Consider the following 22,894-nt stretch of genomic DNA (forward strand, 5'->3'; position numbering starts at 1 on the left):
TGGCCTGCGGCGGCGGCGGCGGCGCACGGGGCGGGCGCCCGGCGGGGCTGGGCTCAGAGCTCCGGCTCGGGAGCGGGCGAGCCCACGACGCGGCGCCCCCCGCGCCCCCGCCCCCGCTCTGCGGAGAATGGGCTCCGCGGGCCGCGGGGCGCCGCCGGAGCACGGACCCCGATGATTACGGGCTGAGCCCCGCGCCGCCACCATGTCCGTGGCCTTCGCGTCCGCGCGGCCGAGGGGCAAAGGGGAAGTCACGCAGCAGACCATCCAGAAGGTGGGCCGGGCCCGGGGCGCGGGGGCGCGGGCGTGCGCGGGGCCGGGCGCCGGGTGCGAACAAAGCCGCGGCGCGGCGTGGCGGCCCGAGCCTCGGCGGAGCCCCGCGCCGGGCCCCGGGCGCCCGGCCGGGAGCTGCGCCAGCTTCGCCGGGCGCGACGCGACCCCGAGCGCGCACCGCCGGGCGGTGCGAGGCGCACCGGACCCGCCGCCGCTCGGGGCCGGACGGGGGGCGTCGCGCGCCGCTGACAGCGCCGGGGGCGGAGGCGGCGGCCGCGGGTCGCCGCCGGCGATGGAAGGGGGGCGCGGGCCGCCGCTCCGCAGGCACAAAGGCCCGCCCCGGAGTGCGGGGGCCGGGGCCCCCCGAGCGCGGGTCCGGGCGGAGCCGCAGGCCGCGCGTCCCCGCCCCCTCGGGTCGCGGAGCTTCGTCCCGGGCCGGAGCGGGCCTAACGGCGCCCGGCCCGGCTGTGAGGCTCACCGGCGGCTGCACGGGCTTGGGGACATCGGTAGCCAAACCCTCGCGGTAGTGTCCAGGCCGCACTTTCTGCCCGTTTTCTCGCTGCCCGCGGGGCTTGTCGGCGGCCGTGCGCTTGGGTGTGCGCCCCGGAACGCCCGCGGCCTTCGTGACCTTGGGGACCCCCCCCCCACCACCCCTGCCGCGGTGGCGCGGCTTGGAGCCCGAGAGAGCGGTGCTTGGTTGTAGCTGGCTTGGCATTGCCGGGGAGGTGGAGAGGCGCCCGCCGGCCCCCAGACCTCGCTGAACTCCGGGCTTCCTGCCATGGGGAGCTGAAGCACCGGCCGGCTAAGCGGGAGAGCCCGGCCCGGGGTCGGGCGTCGGGCGTGGGCTCCGGGGGTGCGGTCGGCTCGGCCGGGAGAGGCTCTGTCAGCCAGGCCTGACAGGCGCGGGAGCCAAAGCCTACTTTGGCTCCAACATGTATGGAGAAATGCGGGCTTTGCACCACTTCCCATGAACATTTCCCAGGTTCTCCAGCAAGAGCAAGTGCCAGAGGGCCTTCCTGAGCAGATCGGAGAGGGACCTGCCCAGTGCCGGCCCCGGGCTCAGATGTGGGTCCTCAGCCCCTCACCCGCGGGCCGCCTGTGACTATGTGTACCCAGGCAGCCTCGCTGGGGGGTCTGCCCTACACGTAAAATACGTTCTCCAGCTGGCTCTGGAGGCATACATCTTCGATCCCAGCAGGTGGGAGGCCGAGGAGGAGTGGTTATGAATTCCAGGCCAACATGGCCTGCATAGCAAGTTCAAGATCAGCCTGAGCTACATAGCAGGACCTGTCTCAAAGAATAAAATAAGAGCTAGAGATGTAGCTCAGTGGTAGAACTCTCATAGAGTACTTACAAGGCCCTGGATTTGATTTCCAGAACTATAAAAACAAGAGTGTACTCTTCCTGTAATGTGTGCTAAGAGCAGTAGAGAAAGCAGCGGACCCCTCAGAAGCCTGCTTGGACGTGAAGGCCAAGGAAATACTCAGCTTATCTTCTGGTTGTATCTGGGTAGCATTCAGACATGCCAACTCCTACTCAACCATCAAAACCCCCCTCAAGTGTCCCCTCCCTCCTACTCCTTGGCAATCATGTGAACAGTGCAGTACTTTAAGGTATGGCTTGGGCTCCTGAGTCAGCGTGTGGCTACTTCATTCCTTACTGATCCCTGTCCTGGCCTGGGTCCCAGACGCAGCAAATGCTCCAAGCATACTGTGGCATCTCTGACCCTGTTTGTGGAGGCATTCTGGAACAGACAGCCATGTCGGTGTCATTACCACAGCTCAGATGGCACCAAGCAGCACACTCGGCCCACAAGGTGTCCAGGTCAGCTCCTCCCTGGGGCTCCAAGGAGGAGCGTGCAGCCTGCCTTCCTGTGGCAGCTGTTCACATTCTTCCTGTTCACGCGTGTTTTCGTGTCCATCCTTCCCTCTTCCAAGGCACTGGCTAGATGCAGAACATGCCCTAATCCAGATGACCCTCCTCCTGGATCCGTTTGCAAAGGGTCTCATTTCAGCGGCAGTGGCGTCTAGTGAGAGTATTCCAGAAAGGACAGCCAGCAAGCGAGGGCCCAAGGTTCGGGAGCTGCAGTCGCAAGTGGGCTTGTGGATGGCCTGCAAGGGGCTTTATGGGCGGGGCACCCTGCACAGAAGTGGGGAGTACCAGCCTGGTCTGGAGCCCGTTTCTGGTAGTGACAAAGCATGGCACATGGGGACACAGTCAGAATCAGGCTTTGGCCAAACACAAGAGTGTGACTGTGCCTGGGAGCCTGCGCTGGAGCCCAGAGGTGTCCCCAGACCTGCCCTGCTCCCTGGTGGCTGGGGATGGCAGGGTGCCCGCGCCACATCCCAGCAGGAGCCACCGGACTCCATGGTACTTTTATGTAGATTCCTGTTTTTATTTCAAGTGTAGAGTAACTTTCCTTGATTGGTCTCTTGGTTATCAGTAACTGTTTCTTTCACTTCTTTTCTTCTTCATAATCCTTTTCTTTCTCTGTGTGTGTGTGTGTGTGTGTGTGGTGCTGGGGATAGAACGAGAGCCCTGCCCTTGCTGGGCAGGTGCTCAACCGTTGAGTAGCATCCCAGCCCTTCAGCATTGGCTTCTGACTCTCGAAGGCAGGTTTTATCCACAGACCAGTGCTGTCAGCGTGGGTTAGTCCTGTCGAGTCGGATCAGGCAGTGGTGTTCACAGAGTGCTCTCTCCTTCAAGATCTAGTGTCTTTCCTCCCAGACCTGCCACTTTCCAAAGAGACATAACAGCAACCTGTTCCCCTTCTCCTACCTGGGGAGAGGTCCTGGCTGTGAGGCAGCTTGGGGTTCACAGCGTGGCTCCATGGTCTTCTGGCTTCAGGCCCAGCCCTGGCATCAGCTCTGCAGTTCACACCGTCCTTTTGCTTTTCATACGAAGGAAGACCTTGCGGCTGCTTGGGCCCTGTGCTTGTGGTCCTTAGGAGGTTCTGCCTTTCTTGTTCCTCACTCAGCAGCCAGGTGAGGGTTTGTTTGCAGCTTGCATCCCCTCCTCTGGCCTATGGCTTTAATCGGAGTGAGGTAGCATCCTACGTGCGGCTTGCATAAAAATACAGTTATAGTAAACATTTCCTTAATACTTGTCAAAGCGTCTTAATTACTGGGACCCCTTCTCGTGGTATGCCATAGTGTGTGGTGGGCTCATGGTATCCTCTTCCTTGGCGAGCTACTGTCCTGTAGGCAGAGCACGTGGGGCCTGCCTTGTGTCTTGGAAAGAACACATTCATGGAGCAAGCATTCAGGGGCAGGAGCTGGGACATCTCGAAGGGTAGCACTGGCTCTTGAGGGAGTAAGGAAGCCCTTGAGGTGTTTCTCCCCAGCCAGCCTGGAAGGGGAGCTGGGTGCTGTTTTACCCCCAGCCTGCGCTCAGCCCCAGGCAGCTCCTGGCTGCTCACGCCCCCTGGTGGTTGGCCGTGTCAGACGGCTCCTCTGCGGAGCTGGGCACCTCTGGCAGGAGTCTTGTCACAGTAAAGAGAAAGACCATAATGAGTACAGGAGAAGCCTTGCAACTTTCAAAAGAACAGAGCAAGAGGAGCCCCCTGGAGCTCGTGTCTGCTGAGGGGTCACGGGCAGCAGGAAGATGAGGTAGGGCAGGCCTTGGAGCCCTGGGGCTGGCGTGCCCTGTGAGGGTGTGGCCCGGGACCCCGTGGGAGCTGGAGTCCTGGGGCGGATGGCGGTACAAGGCCTGTGTAGCAGGAGGGGATGGGCAGGCAGGTGCCCTTCCCCTGTCACTCCCACCTGCTCCAAGGTGACTGCCTGCGGCCATTCCTACGGGCTCCTCCCGGGGCAGAGATCAGGTGTGTGCTTTGGAGGAGATGGCAGGCCTTGTCCTTTGTGAGCGCATGAACGGAGAGCTTGGTCCCCTGGAGGCTCAGTCACTCCACACGGAGGATCGCGGCTCATATTGTGCCTGCCACACTTCCTCTCTGTCCCACCTTCCCCGGGGTCTCCCAGACACCCCAGTGCCGCCCCCGGTGGCCATTCTGGAGGAAGAACTTCCAGTGTGTGTCTTTACCCACACACTGCCGACCTTCTCCACCAGCTCGCAGCCGACACTTGCCAGAGTATGTGCGGGCAGCAGCCCCAGCTCGGGGGGAGGGGGGGCACCAAGGCGGCTGCAGAAAAGGACCTCATCTGTTGCAGGAAGTCCCAGGCCCCTGGCAGAACCCGGGTGGCTTTTGAGCCCAGCCTAGAGCTTTCCGAGAGAGGCTCTGGGTTCATCCACCACCTGGGCAGGGACAGACCCGGAAGCATTGTTTCTGGCAAGAGTCCAGCAGTACTGATTCCGCTGGAGTGGTGAAGGCATGTGTGCCTGCCTCCAGACCCCTGCCTCTGCATCGTGTGAAGGTCTGGGAGCCCGTGGCAGCCCTCAGAGCAGCGTCCACAGGCTCACCTGTGCTTCTCAGCAAGATCAGTGCTGGTCGGGGTTCAAGGCCGTGACCTGGTACTTAAGCAGTAAAGGTTCACAACAGGTGCTGACCTCTGCAGAGTACAGCCTGATCCTGTCCCACCGCAGTTCCTGTCCAGCTCAAGGCTGGGCGCAGACCCACAGGTGAAGCAGTGGGTGTGCGGCCGCAGGCCCCGGGCTGAGATGGTTTCCAGTCTCACCAGAGCAGTCTGCTATTCTACCTGGGACACGGCTTCTTTGCTGGCCTCACAGGCCCAGGCTGAGCCCAGCCCCGTGGGAAGCCTTCCCCGTGCTAGCACGATGGTGAGCAGCTCGCATCCACCAGTGTCTTTGTGATTTGAGAGTCTGTCCCCCGGTCCAGGGAGGATGTGGAGCCTGGCTTGGTGTCCTCAGCACTCCTCAGAGTCTTGTCCTTTGCTACAGACTTGGACGGATCTTGCCGGCCACGCACTCTGGCCGTGCGGAGGAAGCTGCCGTGATGGCTGACGTGTCCTCTTCACCTCTCCCGCAGATGCTGGACGAAAACCACCACCTGATCCAGTGTATCCTGGACCACCAGAGCAAGGGCAAAACAGCCGAGTGTGCCCAGTAAGTTGCTTGCTACCCGGGTTGGGCCTCCCACCTCTCTGTCGAAGTGCAGACTCTTCTTCAAACACTGGGGAGGCCTTGTGCACTCCGAGGAAAGCGTCTCAGTCCGAGGGCTGAGGTTAGACCTGGCCCTGGGGGCAGCTGGAGAGAAAGGGGTCAGGGAGGAGCGCTAGGGAGGCCGGCTGGCTGTAGTGACTGCTGGGGCTGGAAACAGAGCAGCTGGCCACAGGCTTACCTGGAGGCGTGGGAAGGGCCTCAGGAAACCCGGGTAAGCATGTGAGCCCCCATGATGTTATGTGAGAGTCCCGGGCCCGTCTGCTGTGGCGTGTGTGAACCACTGTCTCGGAATGAGCTGGATCTGTTCTCCGCCCTCTGGAAGTCCAGCTCTCTTGGTTAAACGGCTTCTGCCTCTGTCCGTCTGGGGGCACCATGTGGTGACCCCTGCCACTCGTGCCGTGTCCCTCTTCTGCAGGTACCAGCAGCTCCTGCATCGAAACCTGGTGTACCTGGCCACAATCGCGGACTCCAGCCAGAACATGCAGTCTCTGCTTCCGGCGGTGCGTACCGAGGCGCCGGGCATGGCGCGTCACCTAGCGCGGGGGTCCAGCCAGGCCCACTACCCCGGGAAGGGATGTGTTCCTTGCTTCCGGTCTTGCAGGGGTGAGGAGATGTGACAGAGGTGGGATTGGGCTCGGCCTATTTAGCAGTAGCCATGGACTCCGCGCAGACCCTGAGGGGCAGGGAGGGGATGCTCGCTCGAGTTGTAAGCTGACTTGTTAAAAGGATGTAATTTTGGGCTGGGAAGGTGGCTCAGTGGTAGAGTATTTGCCTTGCATGCACAAGGTCCTGGGTTTGATTCCTCAGCACCACATAAGCGGAAAAAGCCATAAGTGGCACTGTGGCTGAAGTGGTAGAGCGCTAGCCTTGAGCTGAAGAGCTGAGTGACAGCGCCCAGGCCCAGAGTTCAAGCCCCACAACCAAAAAAAAAAAAAAAAGATGTAATTATTTTGTGATACTGAGTCTTGAGCCAAGGTCCTCATGCTGCGAGCCCTTCTGGAACTGTGAGCAGTTCTAGCCCATGCCCTTTAATATGAGGATTCCTGTCAGGTATGCCGGTGGCTCACACCTGTCATCCGAGCTACTCAGGAGGCTGAGATCTGAGGATCACAGTCCAAGGCTACTCTAGGCAGGAAAGTCCATGAGATTCTTCTCTCCAATTAACCACCAAAAAGCCAAGAATGGAGTTGTGGCTCAAGTGGTAGAACACTACCCAGGTACTACATTTAAGGCCCAGGAACAGCGAGCGCATGCACATGTGCATGCATGTACACAAGTTCCCAAGCCATCCTTATAATCCTAGGAAGTAGGATCAGGAGGATTGTAATCAAGGCAGCCTGGGTAGAAAGTGTAAGACTCCATTTCCAGTTAACCACCAAAAATCTGGGTTGAAGGCAAGGCTTAAGTAGTAGAGTGCCAGTCCTGAGCAAGTAAACTGAGTGAGGATGGGACCTTAAGTTCAAGCCCCAGTACTGGCAAAATAAATAAACAAACCCAGAGCTAAAAGGGGTGGAGGTGTGGCTTAAGTGGTAAATCCCTCAAATCCTTAATTCAAATTCCAAGTACGGCCTAAAGGAAAAAAATTTCCAGCACAGTAAATATTGCAGATGTTAGCATACATATTTCATTGTCTTCTGTTTGATTTGCTATAAATACAATCTCCTCAAGGTAAGTTTGTGCTGTGAAGCGGGATCCTTTGCCGGTAGCCTTGGAGCCACGGGGGAGTGCGCCCAGAGAGTGCCGGGTGCAGCTGCCTCCAGGTGTCAGGCTCGCAGGCACCAGTAGTGCCCGCCCCACTCCTCCGGCCCCTGGAAGTGGCAACATAGATGCCTGGATCAGTTCCCCAAGTACAAAGTGGCAATCAGCTCTGATGGGCTACCCAACCCATCATCTCCCTGGAGAGACTCGGGGTCCTCCAGGTGCTCCGTCTGAGCACATTAGGAGCCACTGATGGAGGGCCTGAGGGGTGGGGTCCTGGGGGAATGTGGACTGGGGATATGGACCTGGGGTAGGGTCCTGGGGGGTGGGGCTTCTGGGAGGATGTAGAACCCGGGGGGTGGGGTCCTGGGGGGCAGGGCTGTGGGCATGGAACGCTGTGGAGGTGAAGTGAATGCAGAGAACCTCCTTGTGTGAGGGGCCCAGGCCGTGGCAGGAACGTGGACCCTGAGATGCTTGGCCCGCTTGGGGTGGTATTGGGTGGTATTGGAGTCTGAGGGCCAGCAGAGGGAGAAGGGATGCTTCTAACCTGTGGTGGGCTTCTCACCTCCAGGTGTGGGAAGATAAACAGTTCCCATGACGCTGTCTTTGTGTCGGCTCATCTTGGCCTGAGCCATTCGGGCCTCAGGAGCCCCATCTTGCTAGTCCACGGGTGCTGTAGGCTGTAAGCATTCAGTGGCTGGCAGTGAATGGGGTGCAGATATGGGGAGGGGGAATTGCATCTCCGTGGGGGGGGGCACGTGCGATCCCCAAGTGTCAGCGCCCCCCCCCCACCTTCCTGTGCCCCACAGCCTCCGACCCAGAACATGAACCTGGGCCCCGGCGCCCTGAGTCAGAGTGGATCCGGCCAGAGCCTGCACTCGCAGGGCAGCCTCAGCGATGCCATCAGCACGGGCCTGCCCCCGGCCTCGCTCATGCAGGGCCAGATGGGCAACGGTGAGCAGGTTTGCAGCCATGGGTGGCTGGGGGGGGGGGGGGGCAGTCCTGACTTCATCGGGCTGGGCACTGTGGCCCCCATCCTCTTGCATCCCGGTCACAGAGCCACGGTGAACACCTGGGCCCCGTGTGCACGCAGTGGGGTGAGCCATGGAGGCTGCAGCTCTGGCCCCGGGCCCCCTGCTCCTCTTGCTCGGTCGCGCTGGGCTGCTTCGGTTCGCTGGGGACTTTCTGTGGAGGGTGAGGCTGCCACATTTGCCTGAGAACACTGTGTAACAAGTACACAGCTCATCTTGTTCTTCCTTAGTGTCTATGTTTCTCTTCTAGCCGTTGTTCATGGTGTTCTTGACCCTGCTAGCCGCCCTCCTCAAGGCCAGCTGAGGGAGGGAGGGAGGGAGCTCAGCACTTCCTTCAGAGATGAGTCCTAGCGCCAGCAGCTGACCTGCCTCCTCCACCCTCCCAGCAGGCCCGAACCACGTGTCCATGCAGCAGACTGCGCAGAGCACGCTGCCTACCACTTCTGTGAGCATGTCAGGCAGCAGCCACGGAACCGGGCCCGGCTACAGCCACTCGGGCCCCGCCTCGCAGAGCGTCCCCATGCAGGGCCAGGGTGCCATTGGCAACTATGTGTCTCGGACCAACATCAACATGCAGTCCAACCCAGGTACTCACTGCTTCTCGCTCGGGTTGGGTGGTCCCTGAGAGGGGCTGCTCATCTGCGATCCCCGAGGGCAGGGCTGGCAGGCTGGGACCTCTGAGGCTTCTGGAGAGGCCTGAGGAGCGGCAGTGCTGGCTGCGTGTCTGGATTGACACCTGTATGCTGGGTGTAGGGCGTAAGTCACTCCTGGTGCAGGGAACGCCCTGCCAGCTGCCCAAAGCAGAAGGGAAGGAGAGCCCCAGGTGCCCGGCCAGAGACTGGGCTTCATCCAGCGCAGGGGCAGCCCCTGGGCCCGGGCCCCCACAGCAGAGGCCACGGGCCTGGGGATTGTGAGCGCTGGGGAGTAGCAGGGCCCAGTCTGGAAGTTCCCTGAGTGATAGGCGATTCAGAGCTTATTACATAAATGCGTTTTTATAGTAATTACAAGCTAAAACTTATTTTGGAAATACTGACTGATCAATGTATCATTAAAATTGACTTCCACTGATTCCTTTTGCTCTGGCAATGTGGTTACTGGAAACCTGATCACAGGTGGCCCCTGTCCTCTTTCTGTGGCCGGTGCTGCTCCCGGGGTTCTGAGCAGGACTGTGTGGTCAGGCCAGGCCAGCAGGCCCAGCCCCTTCCAGGCTAAGGGAACACAGGACATGAGTTTCTGTGGGAGCTGCAGGACCACTTTCATATGTATGTGTGTGTGTATACATATATGTGTGCGTGTATATATATATGTATATATTATATATATATATGTTATTGTAAAGATGCCGTACAGAGGGGTTACAGTTACATGAAGAAGGTAATGAGTACATTTCTTATTGAGCATTGTTACCCCTCCTTTGTTTTCCCCCTACCGTCCCTTCCCTCCCCACCTCCGTTCTAACCCCCCCTCCCCCCCCAAGTTGTGAAGTTCCTTTTCCACACAGTGTCTTGTGTGTCTCATGGTTGCAGTGGGTCAGCCTGTGTCTTTGTCGCAGTATTGCAGGGCCGCTTTCTGTGCCATGTTTGCAGGGCCCCTCTCTATGTTGGCTGACTTGTTGGCACATTTTAAATAGCGGCACCAGCTGGGTGGATGCCTGTGAGCCCACCGTTGAGGCTGAAGCGGGCATCATGAACTTGAGGCTAGCCAGGGCTACCCAGCAGGGTCTTGCTTCAGAATTATCATCATCACCATCATCATAATCATAATAAAACAGTTGATATCAAGGCTGGAGTTTTGACCACATGGCAGGCATATGTGCAGCTGTTATTGGGGAGTTACAGGTAATGGTCTTGTGGGGAACCCCAGGAAATCATAAAGGGCCAGCCCAGGGAGGGAGTCAGGTTGGCACATGAGGGTCTGGGGGGGGGGGGGGGCTGCTGTCCTGAGCTGTCCTGAGCTTCCTGTGGCTGATTTGGAATCTCTGTGCTGCCGTACAGTGCCCATGATGCACCAGCAGGCTGCCACGTCCCACTACAACTCGGCGCAGGGCAGTAGCCAGCACTACCAGGGCCAGTCCTCCATCGCCATGATGGGTCAGGGCGGCCAGGGGAGCAGCATGATGGGGCAGCGGCCCATGGCGCCCTACCGGCCTTCCCAGCAAGGTGAGGTCGTGGACACTCCCAGCCAGGTGGGCGCTGCAGACCCAGGCCTGTGGCGAAGGCCCAGAGCTCGCGGATGTGCGCAGGCGGAGGACCAAGGGGGTCTGAGAGGACGGGGAGGGGCTTGGTCTGTCCCCTCAAGGGACCTGGGAGGTATTCTCACAGGAGCAGGGCTGCTCTGCCAGGAGAGTGTGCCCCAGTCCTGAGCGCTGTGTTGATGCTTACAGGCTCTTCCCAGCAGTACCTGGGCCAGGAAGAGTACTACAGCGAGCAGTACAGCCACGGCCAGGGCGCCGCTGAGCCCATGACCCAGCAGTACTACCCCGATGGTGAGCCCTGCGCCCCGGCGCTGCCCCAGCTCCTCCCAGACCCGTGCCCCTCTGACCCTCACCAGCCATGCTCTTCTGCTGCTCGAGTCCCTCCTAGATCATTGTTAAGTCATCCTGGGTTTGTGGAGAAGGCATTTAAAGGGGTATGGGGGGGGGGGAGTAGGGTGGTGCACACCTGTAACTTCAGCATTCTGGAGGCTGAGGCAGAATTGTGAGTTCCAGGCCAGACTAGACTACAGAGTGAATAGATTTAAAGTCCAGCTGGGGACACAGCTGGGCTTCCTGGAGCACACCGAGCAGAACATGTTAGCTGAAGAAGCGAGAGGTGGGGGTGCACAGCCCAGCAGGGAAGCGGGTGGCGCGTGGCATCAGAGCAGCCAGCCGGGGCTGGGAAGGTGGCTCAGTGGTAGAGCGCTTTCCTTGCATGCCTGAGGCCCTGGGTTTGATTCCTCAGCACCACATAAGCAAAAAGAAAAAAGCTGGAAGTGGTGCTGTGGCTCAAGTGGTAGAGCGCTAGCCTTGAGCTGAGGAGCTGAGGGACAGCGCCCAGGCCCAGAGTTCAGGCCCCACGACCGGACCCAAAAACAAAAAGAACAGCCAGCTGCGGGCCAAGCCCTGGTGCCGGGGACAAGGTGGTGGCGTGCAGCCCCTCTGCTGTCTTGACGCTCTGGGCCTGGACACGCCAAGGAGCTGGCTGGGACATGCAGGGAGGCACGGGCAGATTTGACCATCACCACAGACTGGCTGCAGCCAGTGAAGTGGGATCGATGTCAGCATGTTACAGCGAGAGCCGCGGCTGGGCTCCGGGTCTCCTGGGCCTTACCCTGCCACCTCGCCCAGGGCCTGGGCAGGGAGAGGCCCCAGCCCTTGCCTTGTCTTACAGGCCACGGCGACTACGCCTACCAGCAGTCATCTTACACGGAGCAGAGCTACGACCGCGCCTTCGAGGAGTCCACGCAGCACTACTACGAGGGCGGTAAGAAGACGAGGCCTTGCAACCATGCTGAGGCCTCCACTCCAGCTAGGACACCGGGCGTGTAGAAACATGAGGCCTGGAGATGGCACTAAGGCCCCTACACACCAGCTAGTGCCTGCCTGCACTGAGAGCCCCTAAGCCCCCAGCAGGTCACGTCCAGAGCAGTTGGTGTCGCCCGGTAAAATCAGGTTTACCTCAGAAGTCAGGTTGGATTTTGTGAGTTTGGGAAACAGGTGTGGCTGGGTATGGAGGGGGTGGTTGGGCACAATCTGCCGTCGGGTCCAGCTGAGCGGCCTGGGGCCTGAGCCGCTATCAGCCTCCTCGTCAGAGCCTCGCAGACGTGGTTGTTCAGCGGGAACGGAGGCATTCAGAGTCCTGAGCCGGGCGGGCATGTTCGTGTGTGACGTGGCCCCAATAGGCCTGACTACCTGCAGGTCAGATCAGCGTGGCCCTTGGTCGGGGCTCGCAGGCCGCGTGTCTGACCCTGCGTGCCCCTGCACGGAGGCAGTGGCTGCTGGCAAGCTTGCTTCCACGTCACTGCTGTGGTGAAAGTGTGCCCCCTCCCCGCCCCCGGCTGCCTCAGAGCCAGCTCACAGGACGGGGAGCAGGGGCAGGGCACACGGTCGGGTCCCGGGCTAGTGGCAGCCGGGTCAGGACACGTCAGGTCCTGAGTGGGTGGGTTTCCTGGGGAGAGGGGGCAACGAGGGCAGTCCCCACACAGAAGACCCAATTCACAAGACGTACAATCTCAGCGCCTCAAATCCGGGCCTCCTGGCCCAGATGTCAGTGGAGGGGAGGTGTGGGGGGAAAGATACTAAACATTAAAGGCAACATTTTTGATAGCTTTTAAAAAATGTTACTACTTGTGGTTATAAGGCCTCTATTATGAAAGTGTAACCAGCCTAACCTTTGTTTTTTTCCTTTTGTGGTTGGTACTGGAGTTTGAACTCATGGTCTCATGCTTGCTCAGCAGTGCTCTGCCACTTGAGCCACTTCCAGCTCTGCTTTTTGCTGGACTTTTTTCCCTGGGCTGGCTTTGAACTGTGATCCTCCAGCTCTCTCCAGTCTTCTGAATATCTGGGATTCCAGGAGTGAGCCTGCATGCCTGGGTCTGGGCTCATCTTCCCCATTGTCAGTGGACAGTCTGATGCTAGGGAGTAGTTCCACATTGTCTGCATCCATTGCCCTGGCTAGCTTCAGAACTCTGCCTTACAGAACTGAGCTGCTCCCATGTACCCCAGCTCCCAGCCCCCTACCACCCCGGCACCCAGCTCCAAGCCCCCCACCACCCTGGCACCCAGCTCCCAGCCCCCCACCACCCCAGCACCCAGCTCCCTGCCCCCCACCACCCCGGCACCCAGCTCCCAGCCCCCACCACCCCGGCACCCACCACCCCAGCACCCAGCTCCCAGCCCCCACCACCCCGGCACCCAGCTCCCGGCACCCAGCTCCCAGCCCCCCACCACCCCGGCACCCAGCTCCCAGCCCCCCACCACCCCGGCACCTAGCTCCCAGCCCCCCACCACCCCGGCACCCAGCTCCCAGCCCCCCACCACCCCGGCACCCAGCTCCCAGCCCCCCACCACCCCGGGCCCCACTCTCGTGCTCTGATTCTGTGTGCTCTGAGGACCCTGGGAGCGGGGTTAGCATTTACCCTTCTGTACCTGGCTTGCTTCACGTAGCGCAGTGGAGCCTCATCCAAGGTGTGGTGTGTGGCAGAACTTCCTTGGGAAGGCTGGCTGACAAGCGTCCACTGGGTATAGTACAGTCTGCTTTTCCTTTTATCTGTCTGTGGGCAGCTAGATACCTGGCCTGTGGCTGCTTCTGCACTGTGGCTGTAGTAGACACCAAGGCGTGGCCCATAGGTTCAGTTGGCAGTTCTGCTTAATGTTTTTTGTATGTAAATACCAGGGCTTGAAATCAGGGCCTCACTTTTTTTTTTTTTTTTGGTTGGTCATGGGGCTTGAACTCTGGGCCTGAGAGCTGTCCCTCAGCTCTTCAGCTCAAGGCGAGCGCTCTACAGCTTGAGCCAAAGCGCCACTTCCGGTTTTCTCACTAGAAATAAGAGTCTCACGGACTTTCCTGCCCGGGCTGGCTTTGAGCTGTGATCCTCAGAACTCAGCCTCCTGAGTAGCTAGGATTACAGGTGTGAGCCACCAGTGCCCAGCTAAGGGCCTCACATTTCTTAGCTTACTTGCTCAGCCGTTGTTCTACCACTTCACTCATGCCTCCAGCCCTGCTTTTTGCTGCTATTTTGGAGATGGAGTCTCTAGGACTTTCCTACCTGGGCTACCTTGTAATCTTCCGATCTCCGCCTCCTGAGTAGCTATGACTACAGGTGTGAATGACCAGTGCCCAGCTTTATTTGAACTTTCTGAGGAACTGTCACATTGTCCTCCACATAGCAATCTTGGTTTCCAGTAGCAGAAATCAGAAGTAGATGGAGAACCACCCAGGAAGCTAAGCCACTCATGAGCTGTGGTAACTTCTAGCTGCTTCTCCTGTTCCCACACACACACACCCACAGCTGTCTCCTCCTGTACTCTCCACACACACACACACACACACACAGCTGTCTCCTGTTCACACACACACACACACACACACAGCTGTCTCCTCCTGTACTCTCCACACACACACACACAGCTGTCTCCTCCTGTTCACACACACACACACCCACAGCTGTCTCCTCCTGTACTCTCCACACACACACACACACACACACAGCTGTCTCCTGTTCACACACACACACACACACACACAGCTGTCTCCTGTTCACACACACACACACACACAGCTGTCTCCTCCTGTACTCTCCACACACACACACACAGCTGTCTCCTCCTGTTCACACACACCCACACCCACAGCTGTCTCCTCCTGTACTCTCCACACACACACACACACACACACACACACACAGCTGTCTCCTGTTCACACACACACACACACACACACACACAGCTGTCTCCTCCTGTACTCTCCACACACACACACACAGCTGTCTCCTCCTGTTCACACACACACACACACACAGAGCTGTCTCCTCCTGTTCACACACACACACACACAGCTGTCTCCTCCTGTTCACACACACACACACACACACAGCTGTCTCCTCCTGTTCACACACACACACACACACAGCTGTCTCCTCCTGTACTCTCCACACACACACACACACACACACACAGCTGTCTCCTCCTGTTTACACACACAGCTGTCTCCTCCTGTTCACACACACACACACACACAGCTGTCTCCTGTTCACACACACACACACACAGCTGTCTCCTCCTGTTCACACACACACACACACAGCTGTCTCCTCCTGTTCACATACACCCACACCCACACCCACAGCTGTCTCCTCCTGTACTCTCCACACACACACACACACACACACACAGCTGTCTCCTGTTCACACATACACACACACACAGCTGTCTCCTCCTGTACTCTCCACACACACACACACACAGCTGTCTCCTGTTCACACACACACACACACACACAGCTGTCTCCTCCTGTTCACACACACACACACACACACACACACACACAGCTGTCTCCTCCTGTACTCTCCACACACACACACACAGCTGTCTCCTCCTGTACTCTCCACACACATACACACACATACACAGCTGTCTCCTCCTGTTCACACACACACACACAGCTGTCTCCTGTTCACACACACACACACACACACACAGCTGTCTCCTCCTGTACTCTCCACACACACACACACACACAGCTGTCTCCTGTTCACACACACACACACACACACACAGCTGTCTCCTCCTGTACTCTCCACACACACATACACACACAGCTGTCTCCTCCTGTACTCTCCACACACACACACACACACAGCTGTCTCCTGTTCACGCACACACACACAGCTGTCTCCTCCTGTTCACACACACACACACAGCTGTCTCCTCCTGTACTCTCCACACACACACACACAGCTGTCTCCTCCTGTACTCTCTACACACACACACACACACACACACACACACACACACACACACACACACAGCTGTCTCCTCCTGTTCTCGCCCTACCTTGTGCACAGCTGTCTTCCTGTCCTGTCAGTTGGGGTCTGGTTCTTCCTGCTCCCTGCCTGGTGCAAGTGCCTACCCAGCCTTCTGGGTAGGCTGGGTAGCCTTGTGAAGCAGGTCCTTCAGGGTTACCCTGTCTCTGCCCCCAAAGCAGGTGTAGTGGCCAGGCTGTTGCCCCTGGCTGGGTCAAGGACTTAAGAATGAACATAGCATAGAGGCATGTGGTAGCACAATGGCGTGTGGGCTCCGTGGTCCCTGCTGTTTGCATGCACACTCCTCAGTGCCGGCTCACCTTCATGAGCAGGTGGTGTTTTCATCACTTCACCAGAGGCAAGTCTGCACCTCTGCCCCGTGCCGTCTACAACCCGATGGAACCCCGCTGCGATGCTGCCACTGAGCAGGCAGACACCTGGGCCCACGACACGGCCACCACAGCGCGCTCTGCGCTCGTCCTGTTGGTTTCCAGTGGAAGCAGATGCCAGCCGCATGTGCTGCGCCAGGCCTGCACCTCACGTTCTTCCAGGACAGCTCCCGAGTGGGAGCGCTGCCAGGCAGCATTCCAGGCCTGGTGTCTGTGGGGAGCATGAGGAGACTCAAGGACAAGAGGCCGGATGTGGCTGTATTGGGCAGTCACCTTTGCACACCATCCCTTGGTAGTAGTTGTCCATCCAGAGGCCCCCGGGGGGCCCCTGAAGAGCAGTGGCCTCCAGAGAGGGGGCTCAGGGTTGGCTGGGATGCCCGATGCCTCCGTGTTTCCTAGCCCGCTTGCTTTATGCCGGCTGGGGCCGCGGTGACAGGGCTGGCCGAGGGGTGGCTCGCGTCACGCAGGTTCATTGCCTTGAAGTTGTAGAGGCGGCGGCAGCGGCGGCGGCGGCAGGTGCGCCTCCCCCCCTCAGCAGGAGTGTGCCGGCGCCTCTGGTTTTGGCGGATGCGTGCTTGGAGCAGCGTGCTCCGGGCTCTGCCCACTGTGTTCACATGGCTTCTGTATTGCCACAGCCCTCCCCTTGCAGGGACGCAGCTATCCTGCTGTGGTCATGGTCCGTTTCAGACTCAGGTTGTCTTTTGGGGGGACACAGATCCACCGTGCTCATCTTACCCTTTCTTAGGACTATCAGCCGTTTCGCCGTCCCGCCGCAGTGCTCGGTGGGGGCGCCCCGGCCGCCCGCCTCCGAGGGTGCTGAGGGTGCTGGGGGCGGCGGCACAGGCGGCACAGGCGGACGTGAGCAGGGCCCTTCTCTCTGCAGGCAACTCGCAGTACAGCCAGCAGCAGGCCGGCTACCAGCAGGGCTCGGCGCAGCCGCAGACATACCCCCAGCAGCAGTACGCCAACCAGCAGAGCTACCCCGGGCAGCAGCAAGGCTATGGTAAGAAGAGGGGAGCAGGTCACAGCACACTGCTCTCCCAGGGCCACCACACGGTACTGCCGTCCACTTCCCGCCTCGGAGGTTGTGCGGTCTGTGCCGAGGGCGTACACAGTCACGCGGCACAGAACTCCACTGGCTTTCCCTGTCCTTGGTGTGTCCTTGAGCCCCGGCTAGGACCCCTCATGACTTCTTCTTTGGGTGGCTTTTGACTAGACAGCTTTGGAGTGGGCTGGCCGCCCCTGAGGAGCCCTCCGTGGGGTTTGCGGGCAGCTTTCCCCCAGGGGAGACCAGGTCACCTGGGGGAAAGCACCAGGGCAGGCCCTTCCGGCACTGTGACCCGCACGGCTCACCTGTGGCGCGGGCCCTCTTCACCTGGCCTGCGCTGTGTCTGCCGGGTGTGTCCCTGTCGCGTTCCTGTCTCCTGGTTATCTGCCCTTCAGAAGTGAGTCCCCAGTCCCATCCAGACGGTCAGTAGGTGGGGTTGCCCTTCTGTCCCGATGCTCCCCTTCCCCCTCTCCCCCGCCCCTGGTTGGTCAGTGATTTGTCCATCTCTGTATGAGTGCATGGATGTTAACTCCACCTGTTGGTTCAGCTAGAACACCTCTGCTTTGCACAGCTTTCATCTTCTGCCAGCTGCTCCTGCGTCTCTGGCATGCCTTGTCCTTGTGGTTTGTGTTCTTGTGTTTTCAGTGTCTTCCCTGCACCTCCCAAGACCTGGTGCTTCTTTGGGGAGCCTGGCTCCCCCTGGTGGAGAGGAGCAGGGAGGCTGGGTGGGTGCAGGTGGGTGTTTAGCATGATTGCCTCTCCCTCACCTGGCTCAGCTGGGGCGTGTAGTCGGGCTCCATGTCCGAAGTGCCCTCCTCTCAGCGTGTCTTCCCCTCTGAGGGTGCTGATGCCACACCCGGCCAGCAAGTTTGCCATAGACACTGCTGTCAGGAACCCAGGGAGGCAGGTGAGTGGGCAGGGGGGAGAGTGTCAGGCAGAGGAAGCCCTCTGGCATCTGTAGGCGGGAAGCAGAAATCCACTTAACCAAAAGAGCCACAGGCACGGGAAGCTAAGCTCGTCCCTGGGGAGGCCTCCTCCCTGGGGAGGCTGGGCCTCAGGGTCTGCCCCAGCTCTGCCTCAGCTCTGGTGTGCCCTGCCCGCCAGTCCCACTGGACTCCTCCAGGGTGTCAGCCCCTTCTCTGCAGGTCTTGGCTGTCTGCTGGTACTCTCCAGAAGCCCCAGCATTCTGGGACACTCCCAGAGCCCAGCGTGCACTGCATGCAGTTGGGGAGGGCACTTCTGTGAAGGCAGTGCAGTCAGGTCCAGAGCAAACGGGGGTCAGGAGTTGTCACAAAGCCACACCGACTGGCCAGAACAGACGGATTGATTGATTCATTGTGCTGGAGGTTAAACCTTAGAGATCTTTCCCAGAGCCTCACCTATGCAAAGAATCCAGCCAGAACAGCTTTTAAAAATAAGGAGCTGATGGGCTGGGAAGGTGGCTCAGTGGTAGACTGCTTGCCGTGCATTCATGAGGCCCTGGGTTCCATTCCTTAGCACCACACAAGCAGGAAAAGCCAGAAGTGGCGCTGTGGCTCAAGTGGTAGAGCACTAGCCTTGAGCTGAAGAGCTGAGGGACAGCGCCCAGGCCTAGAATTCAGGCCCCACGACCGGACCCAAAGAAAAAAAAGGAGCTGGGGGCTGGAAGGTGGCTCAGTGGTAGAACACTTGCCTTGCATGCCCGAGGCCCTGGGTTCGATTCTTCAGCACCACATAAGCAAAAAGAAAAAAGCCCAGGCCCAGAGTTCAAGTCCCATAACAACAACAACAAAAAACTTAAGAGACTTCTGCCCTGTATCAGTTTAGCTTAGTTTTCATCAGAGCGCTGGTGTGTTTCTTCTGTGTGCAGCTCTCTCCAGCTCCTGTCCTAGTTCAGATGTGAGTTCACAGCATCCACTCCCTTCAGAGTAACCCGACCGAAGCAGCAGGCAGGCTGGGCTGAGGGCCTGTCTGGTAGGGCACAGTTTTGGGCTTTGCGGGCCTGGCCAGCCAGTTGCGTGGCTCCCTTGCCATACAGCTGCTCATTACAACCGGTGTGGGTGTTGGGAGCCCTCCAGGAATGTGGGGTGGTGTTCCTGCTGGGGAGCGCTGGCTGGCCTCACAGCCCCCTCCCCTTCTCCCCTCCCTGTCCCCTCAGGGCCTGCTCAGGGCGCCCCCTCGCAGTACTCCAGCTACCAGCAAGGACAAGGCCAGCAGTATGGGAGCTACAGAGCCTCACAGACGGGACCCTCTGCCCAGCAGCAGCGGCCTTACGGCTATGAACAGGCAAGCTTTCTGGATGTTTCCAGGCATCCCGGACCACTGTGTCTGTGGAGGCAGAGGAACGTTGCTCTGTGGTCACGAGGAATAATGGGATGGAACTAATTGGCTTCCAGGGCCCCTTCCAGCACCGGTTCTCCAGTCCTGTGAGGTCTTTAAGTCAGCTCTCCCTTGCTTATCCCACACAGCCAGCTTCTCCCGGCTACACCTGCTCGCACAGGTCTCATCCATACAGCTGCGTATGTTTATTGTGCACCTGGCAGGAGACGGTCACTGCTGGATACCGGGACGGGGCTGGGGCAGGGCTCTGCCTGTTAGCCATTGAAGTGGCCACTCCTCTACAGGAGCCACACTGCTCTGGGAGCCGAGGGTCAGTAGGGGCCCAGCAGAGGAAGCTTGGGCAAGAAGCTTATAGGTTAGGGGTTATTTTTTGTTTTTTGTTTTGGTCCAGTTGTAGGGCCTGAACTCTGGGCCTGGGCGCTGTCCCTCAGCTCTTCAGCTCAAGGCTAGCGCTCTACCACTTAAGCCACAGCGCCACTTCCGGCTTTTTTCCTTTTGCTTATGTGGTGCTGAGGAATCGAACCCAGGGCCTCATGCATGCAAGGCAAGTGTTCTACCACTGAGCCACCTTCCCAGCCCTGGGTTAGGGGTTGTATGCAAGTGATGTCCTTCAGTGCTGATAGTTACAAGAAGACACAACAGAGGGCTTGAGCCACCCAGCCAGCCTACCATTTCCCTGAACAGCATTCCTCTCCCTTCCCCCCTCCTCCCTCCTCCCCTCTACCCCCCTCCTCTCTCCCTTCTCTCTCTGTCACACACACACACACACACACACATAAACTCCTTGCTTTGCCACTTAAAAAATAAGACGCATCTGGACAGAGCTAGTGGGAGGGACTGGGCTGACTAGGCAGCTGGCGGCTGCTGTGCATGTAGGAGGCGGGGAGTGGCCCAGGTGAGCAGGAGGGTGGGGGAGGGTGGGGGGAGGGGGTGGGGATGGGCAGGAGATGAGAACCTGCTCCTTGCTCTGAGCGGGGCAGGGCCTTGGAGGAGGCAGGTCTGCAGGCCAGGACTGCGGGTGGCTTAGGAAGGGGATATGCCAAGGCCCTGGGGCTAGATCACCTGCTCCGCTCAAGACATGGAGAGGAAGGCTTGGTGGGGGGGGCAGGAGGAAGAGGGTGGTCTTGGGCGTTGTCTGCAGCCTCCTTTGAGGAGTTCCTGGTGTTCATGACATTTATACAGCCAACCAACGCCCAAAGCACTGTGTGCCTTCTGATGGTTTTCTATAAAAGCCAAGTCGATGTTGCTCCTCACCCTGCTGTGTGGCACATGCCAAGAATCAACGAGGAGGATGAGGCAGGAGGATCACAAGTTCGAGACCAGCCTGGGCTAAAGAGAACAGAGGGTGTGAACAGATCAGAAGCCTGGCGGCAGCACAGTATGAATCCAGGCCACTCTAGAGCAAACCATTCGCAGTGCCCTGTGAGCGGCCATGCTGCACAGGCTGGCATGGAGACCCATGGGGTCCACCTGGTGTTCTGCCCTGGGGCAGCACGTGGCATCCAGGAGCTCAAGGGAGATGCCGGTGAGCCGGCCTCCAGCCAGGCCCGGAAAGGATGCCTTTGGGACTTAGGGAAAGATGGGCTGACGTTTGCCGAATTACAGACAGGATGGAGGGTGTGCAGATTGGCAGCAGCACAGGGAGGGAGGTGCCCGCCCGGAGCGCCTGCCCCTGCCCGAGAAGCAGGGTTAGCTGTGGGGGGAGGGGAGGTCTTCCTGGGCAGCTGGTCAGGTGAGTCCGGCAGGTCCACCGGGCACTGTGCGCGGACAGTGCACGGCACTCCGCCCTCACGCTGAGCCCCCTTCCACCATCTTGAGCAGGACAGAGGCGCCTGGCCTCGGGGCCCTCTCGCAGCCCCGCCATCCCGGGCACACCTCACCCCTGCCCTGCCAGACCCGGCCAGGCCTCATCCGCTGAGAGCTTCTGCACAGAACGCAGCACCCTGGGCTGCAGAGCTCCGGCTGGGGGCGCTGCTCCCCTCCAGAGCCGTGGGTGGTGCTACGGCCTGTTCCTGGAGCAGTGCCAGCTCTGAGCATGAGGACATAGGTCACAGATCTTACCAGCAGCACACACTGATGCTCACCTCCCAGCAGACCCCCAAGCCCTTCTCCTCCCGGCCTCCTCGCAAGAGGAGCAGCAGTGTCATTATGCCAGCAACTTCAGAGCACCTTTTCCTTGGCCAGTGGCTCACGTGGCCTCTGTCTGCGGCCCTGCCAGATGCAGGTGCGGCTGCACGTCCGCCCTCCTCAGATGTCATGCTGACTGACCGTATCCTACGTGGGCACGCTGAGTGGTGGCGCGCTGGCCTTGCTGCCTGTCACGTGCAAGAGCTCAGCGCCTAAGAACCTGACTCCTAGGCAGGCCCCACACTCAGGGAGCCAGCACAAGACTGAGTGAAGGAGCCCCGTGACCCTCTCTGATCTAAATGAGTGACAAGGATGGGGGGGGCCCTCCCTGGTGGGTTGGAGCGGAGGTTGCCTGCCTCCTTCGTACCTCAGCCCTCTTATCCTGTGACTTGGGAGGAGTCTGCCTTCGCAGCGGATAGAGCGTTTACTGGGACCGGGAGGGTGTAACCTGTGTCTCCATCTCTTTTAGGGCCAGTATGGAAACTACCAGCAATAAGGGACAAGCGTTCTTGTTGGAGCCTTTGTGCGATGCATTCTTCGGGAGATGGACAGGCTGGTGGCAGTTCTCAGAACTGTGGCATGCCGGCCACCCTTCACCCAGTGCCGCCTCTGCATGTGAAGCGTGCTCAATTCACGCTGGGTGTGGCGCGTGCGTGCGTGCGTGCGTGCGTGCTGCCGGCTGAGCTGGCTGTGACGGCACAGTGCCCGGCGCTGTGTGTGGTATTGTCTGTCGATGCGGTGGAGAAGTTCTTTTCTTGTCCCCGCCCCTCCTCTATGTTTCTAGCTAGCTTTGGGGATCATTTTGTCATCAGTGTTCTGTGCCTGGTAATGGGACGTTATCTAAGAGACTGTCTAGTGTGCACATTCACACCAGCACCCGTCCTGGCCCCTTCTCCTCTTATGATTGTTGCCTCATGGGTTGGTTTTGTTTTTTTTTTCTTTTTTGCCTGGAGCTCCAACTCCAGGCTTGGGCGCTATCCCTGAGCTCCTTTTGCTCAAGGCTAACACCCTACCACTTGAGCCACAGTGCCACTTCCAGCGTTTTCTGTGATTAATTGAAGCCTGGGCTGGCTTCAAACCATGATCTTCAGATCTCAGCCACTGAGGAGGATTACAGATGTGACCCACCAGCACCTAGCTTTTTTCCTTTTCTTTTTTGCCAGTGCTGGGGCTTGAACTCTGGGCCTGTGCGCTGTCCCTGAGGTTTTTCACTCAAGGTTAGTGCTCAGCCACTTTAAGCCACAGTGCCACTTCCGGTTTTCTGGTGGCTAGTTGGAGATGAGATTCTCACAGAATTAACTGCCCAGGCTGGCATTGAACTGCAGTCCTCAGATCTCAGATCTCAGCCTCCTGAGTAGCTAGGATGACAGAGGCAAGCCACTGGGGCCTAGCTGGAGGGTTTCTTTGGCTGTGTGTAGCTGGACACGGCCCCTTCC

General features: G+C 59.1%; 1 protein-coding gene across 2 annotated transcripts; it reads left to right on the forward strand.

Moving 5' to 3' along the window:
- The first annotated feature begins 105 nt into the window (after nucleotides 1–105).
- Nucleotides 106–22,398, forward strand: Ss18l1 (SS18L1 subunit of BAF chromatin remodeling complex). Of its 2 annotated transcripts, none has more exons than XM_042699522.1 (11): nucleotides 106–271; nucleotides 5,213–5,289; nucleotides 5,762–5,846; nucleotides 7,854–7,998; nucleotides 8,462–8,662; nucleotides 10,070–10,234; nucleotides 10,459–10,560; nucleotides 11,444–11,536; nucleotides 16,848–16,967; nucleotides 19,150–19,277; nucleotides 21,928–22,398. In XM_042699522.1, the coding sequence occupies exons 1-11, from the start codon at nucleotides 203–205 to the stop codon at nucleotides 21,952–21,954; spliced, it is 1,212 nt and encodes a 403-aa protein (XP_042555456.1). In that variant the 5' UTR covers nucleotides 106–202; the 3' UTR covers nucleotides 21,955–22,398. The 2 variants fall into 2 exon arrangements, with proteins under 2 accessions (XP_042555456.1, XP_042555457.1); XM_042699523.1 differs by having other exon boundaries at nucleotides 8,465–8,662.
- The last annotated feature ends 496 nt before the right edge of the window (nucleotides 22,399–22,894 follow it).

Source organism: Dipodomys spectabilis, unplaced genomic scaffold, assembly GCF_019054845.1.
Source record: "Dipodomys spectabilis isolate Male_0828 unplaced genomic scaffold, ASM1905484v1 ptg000257l, whole genome shotgun sequence".
NCBI lineage: Eukaryota > Metazoa > Chordata > Mammalia > Rodentia > Heteromyidae > Dipodomys > Dipodomys spectabilis.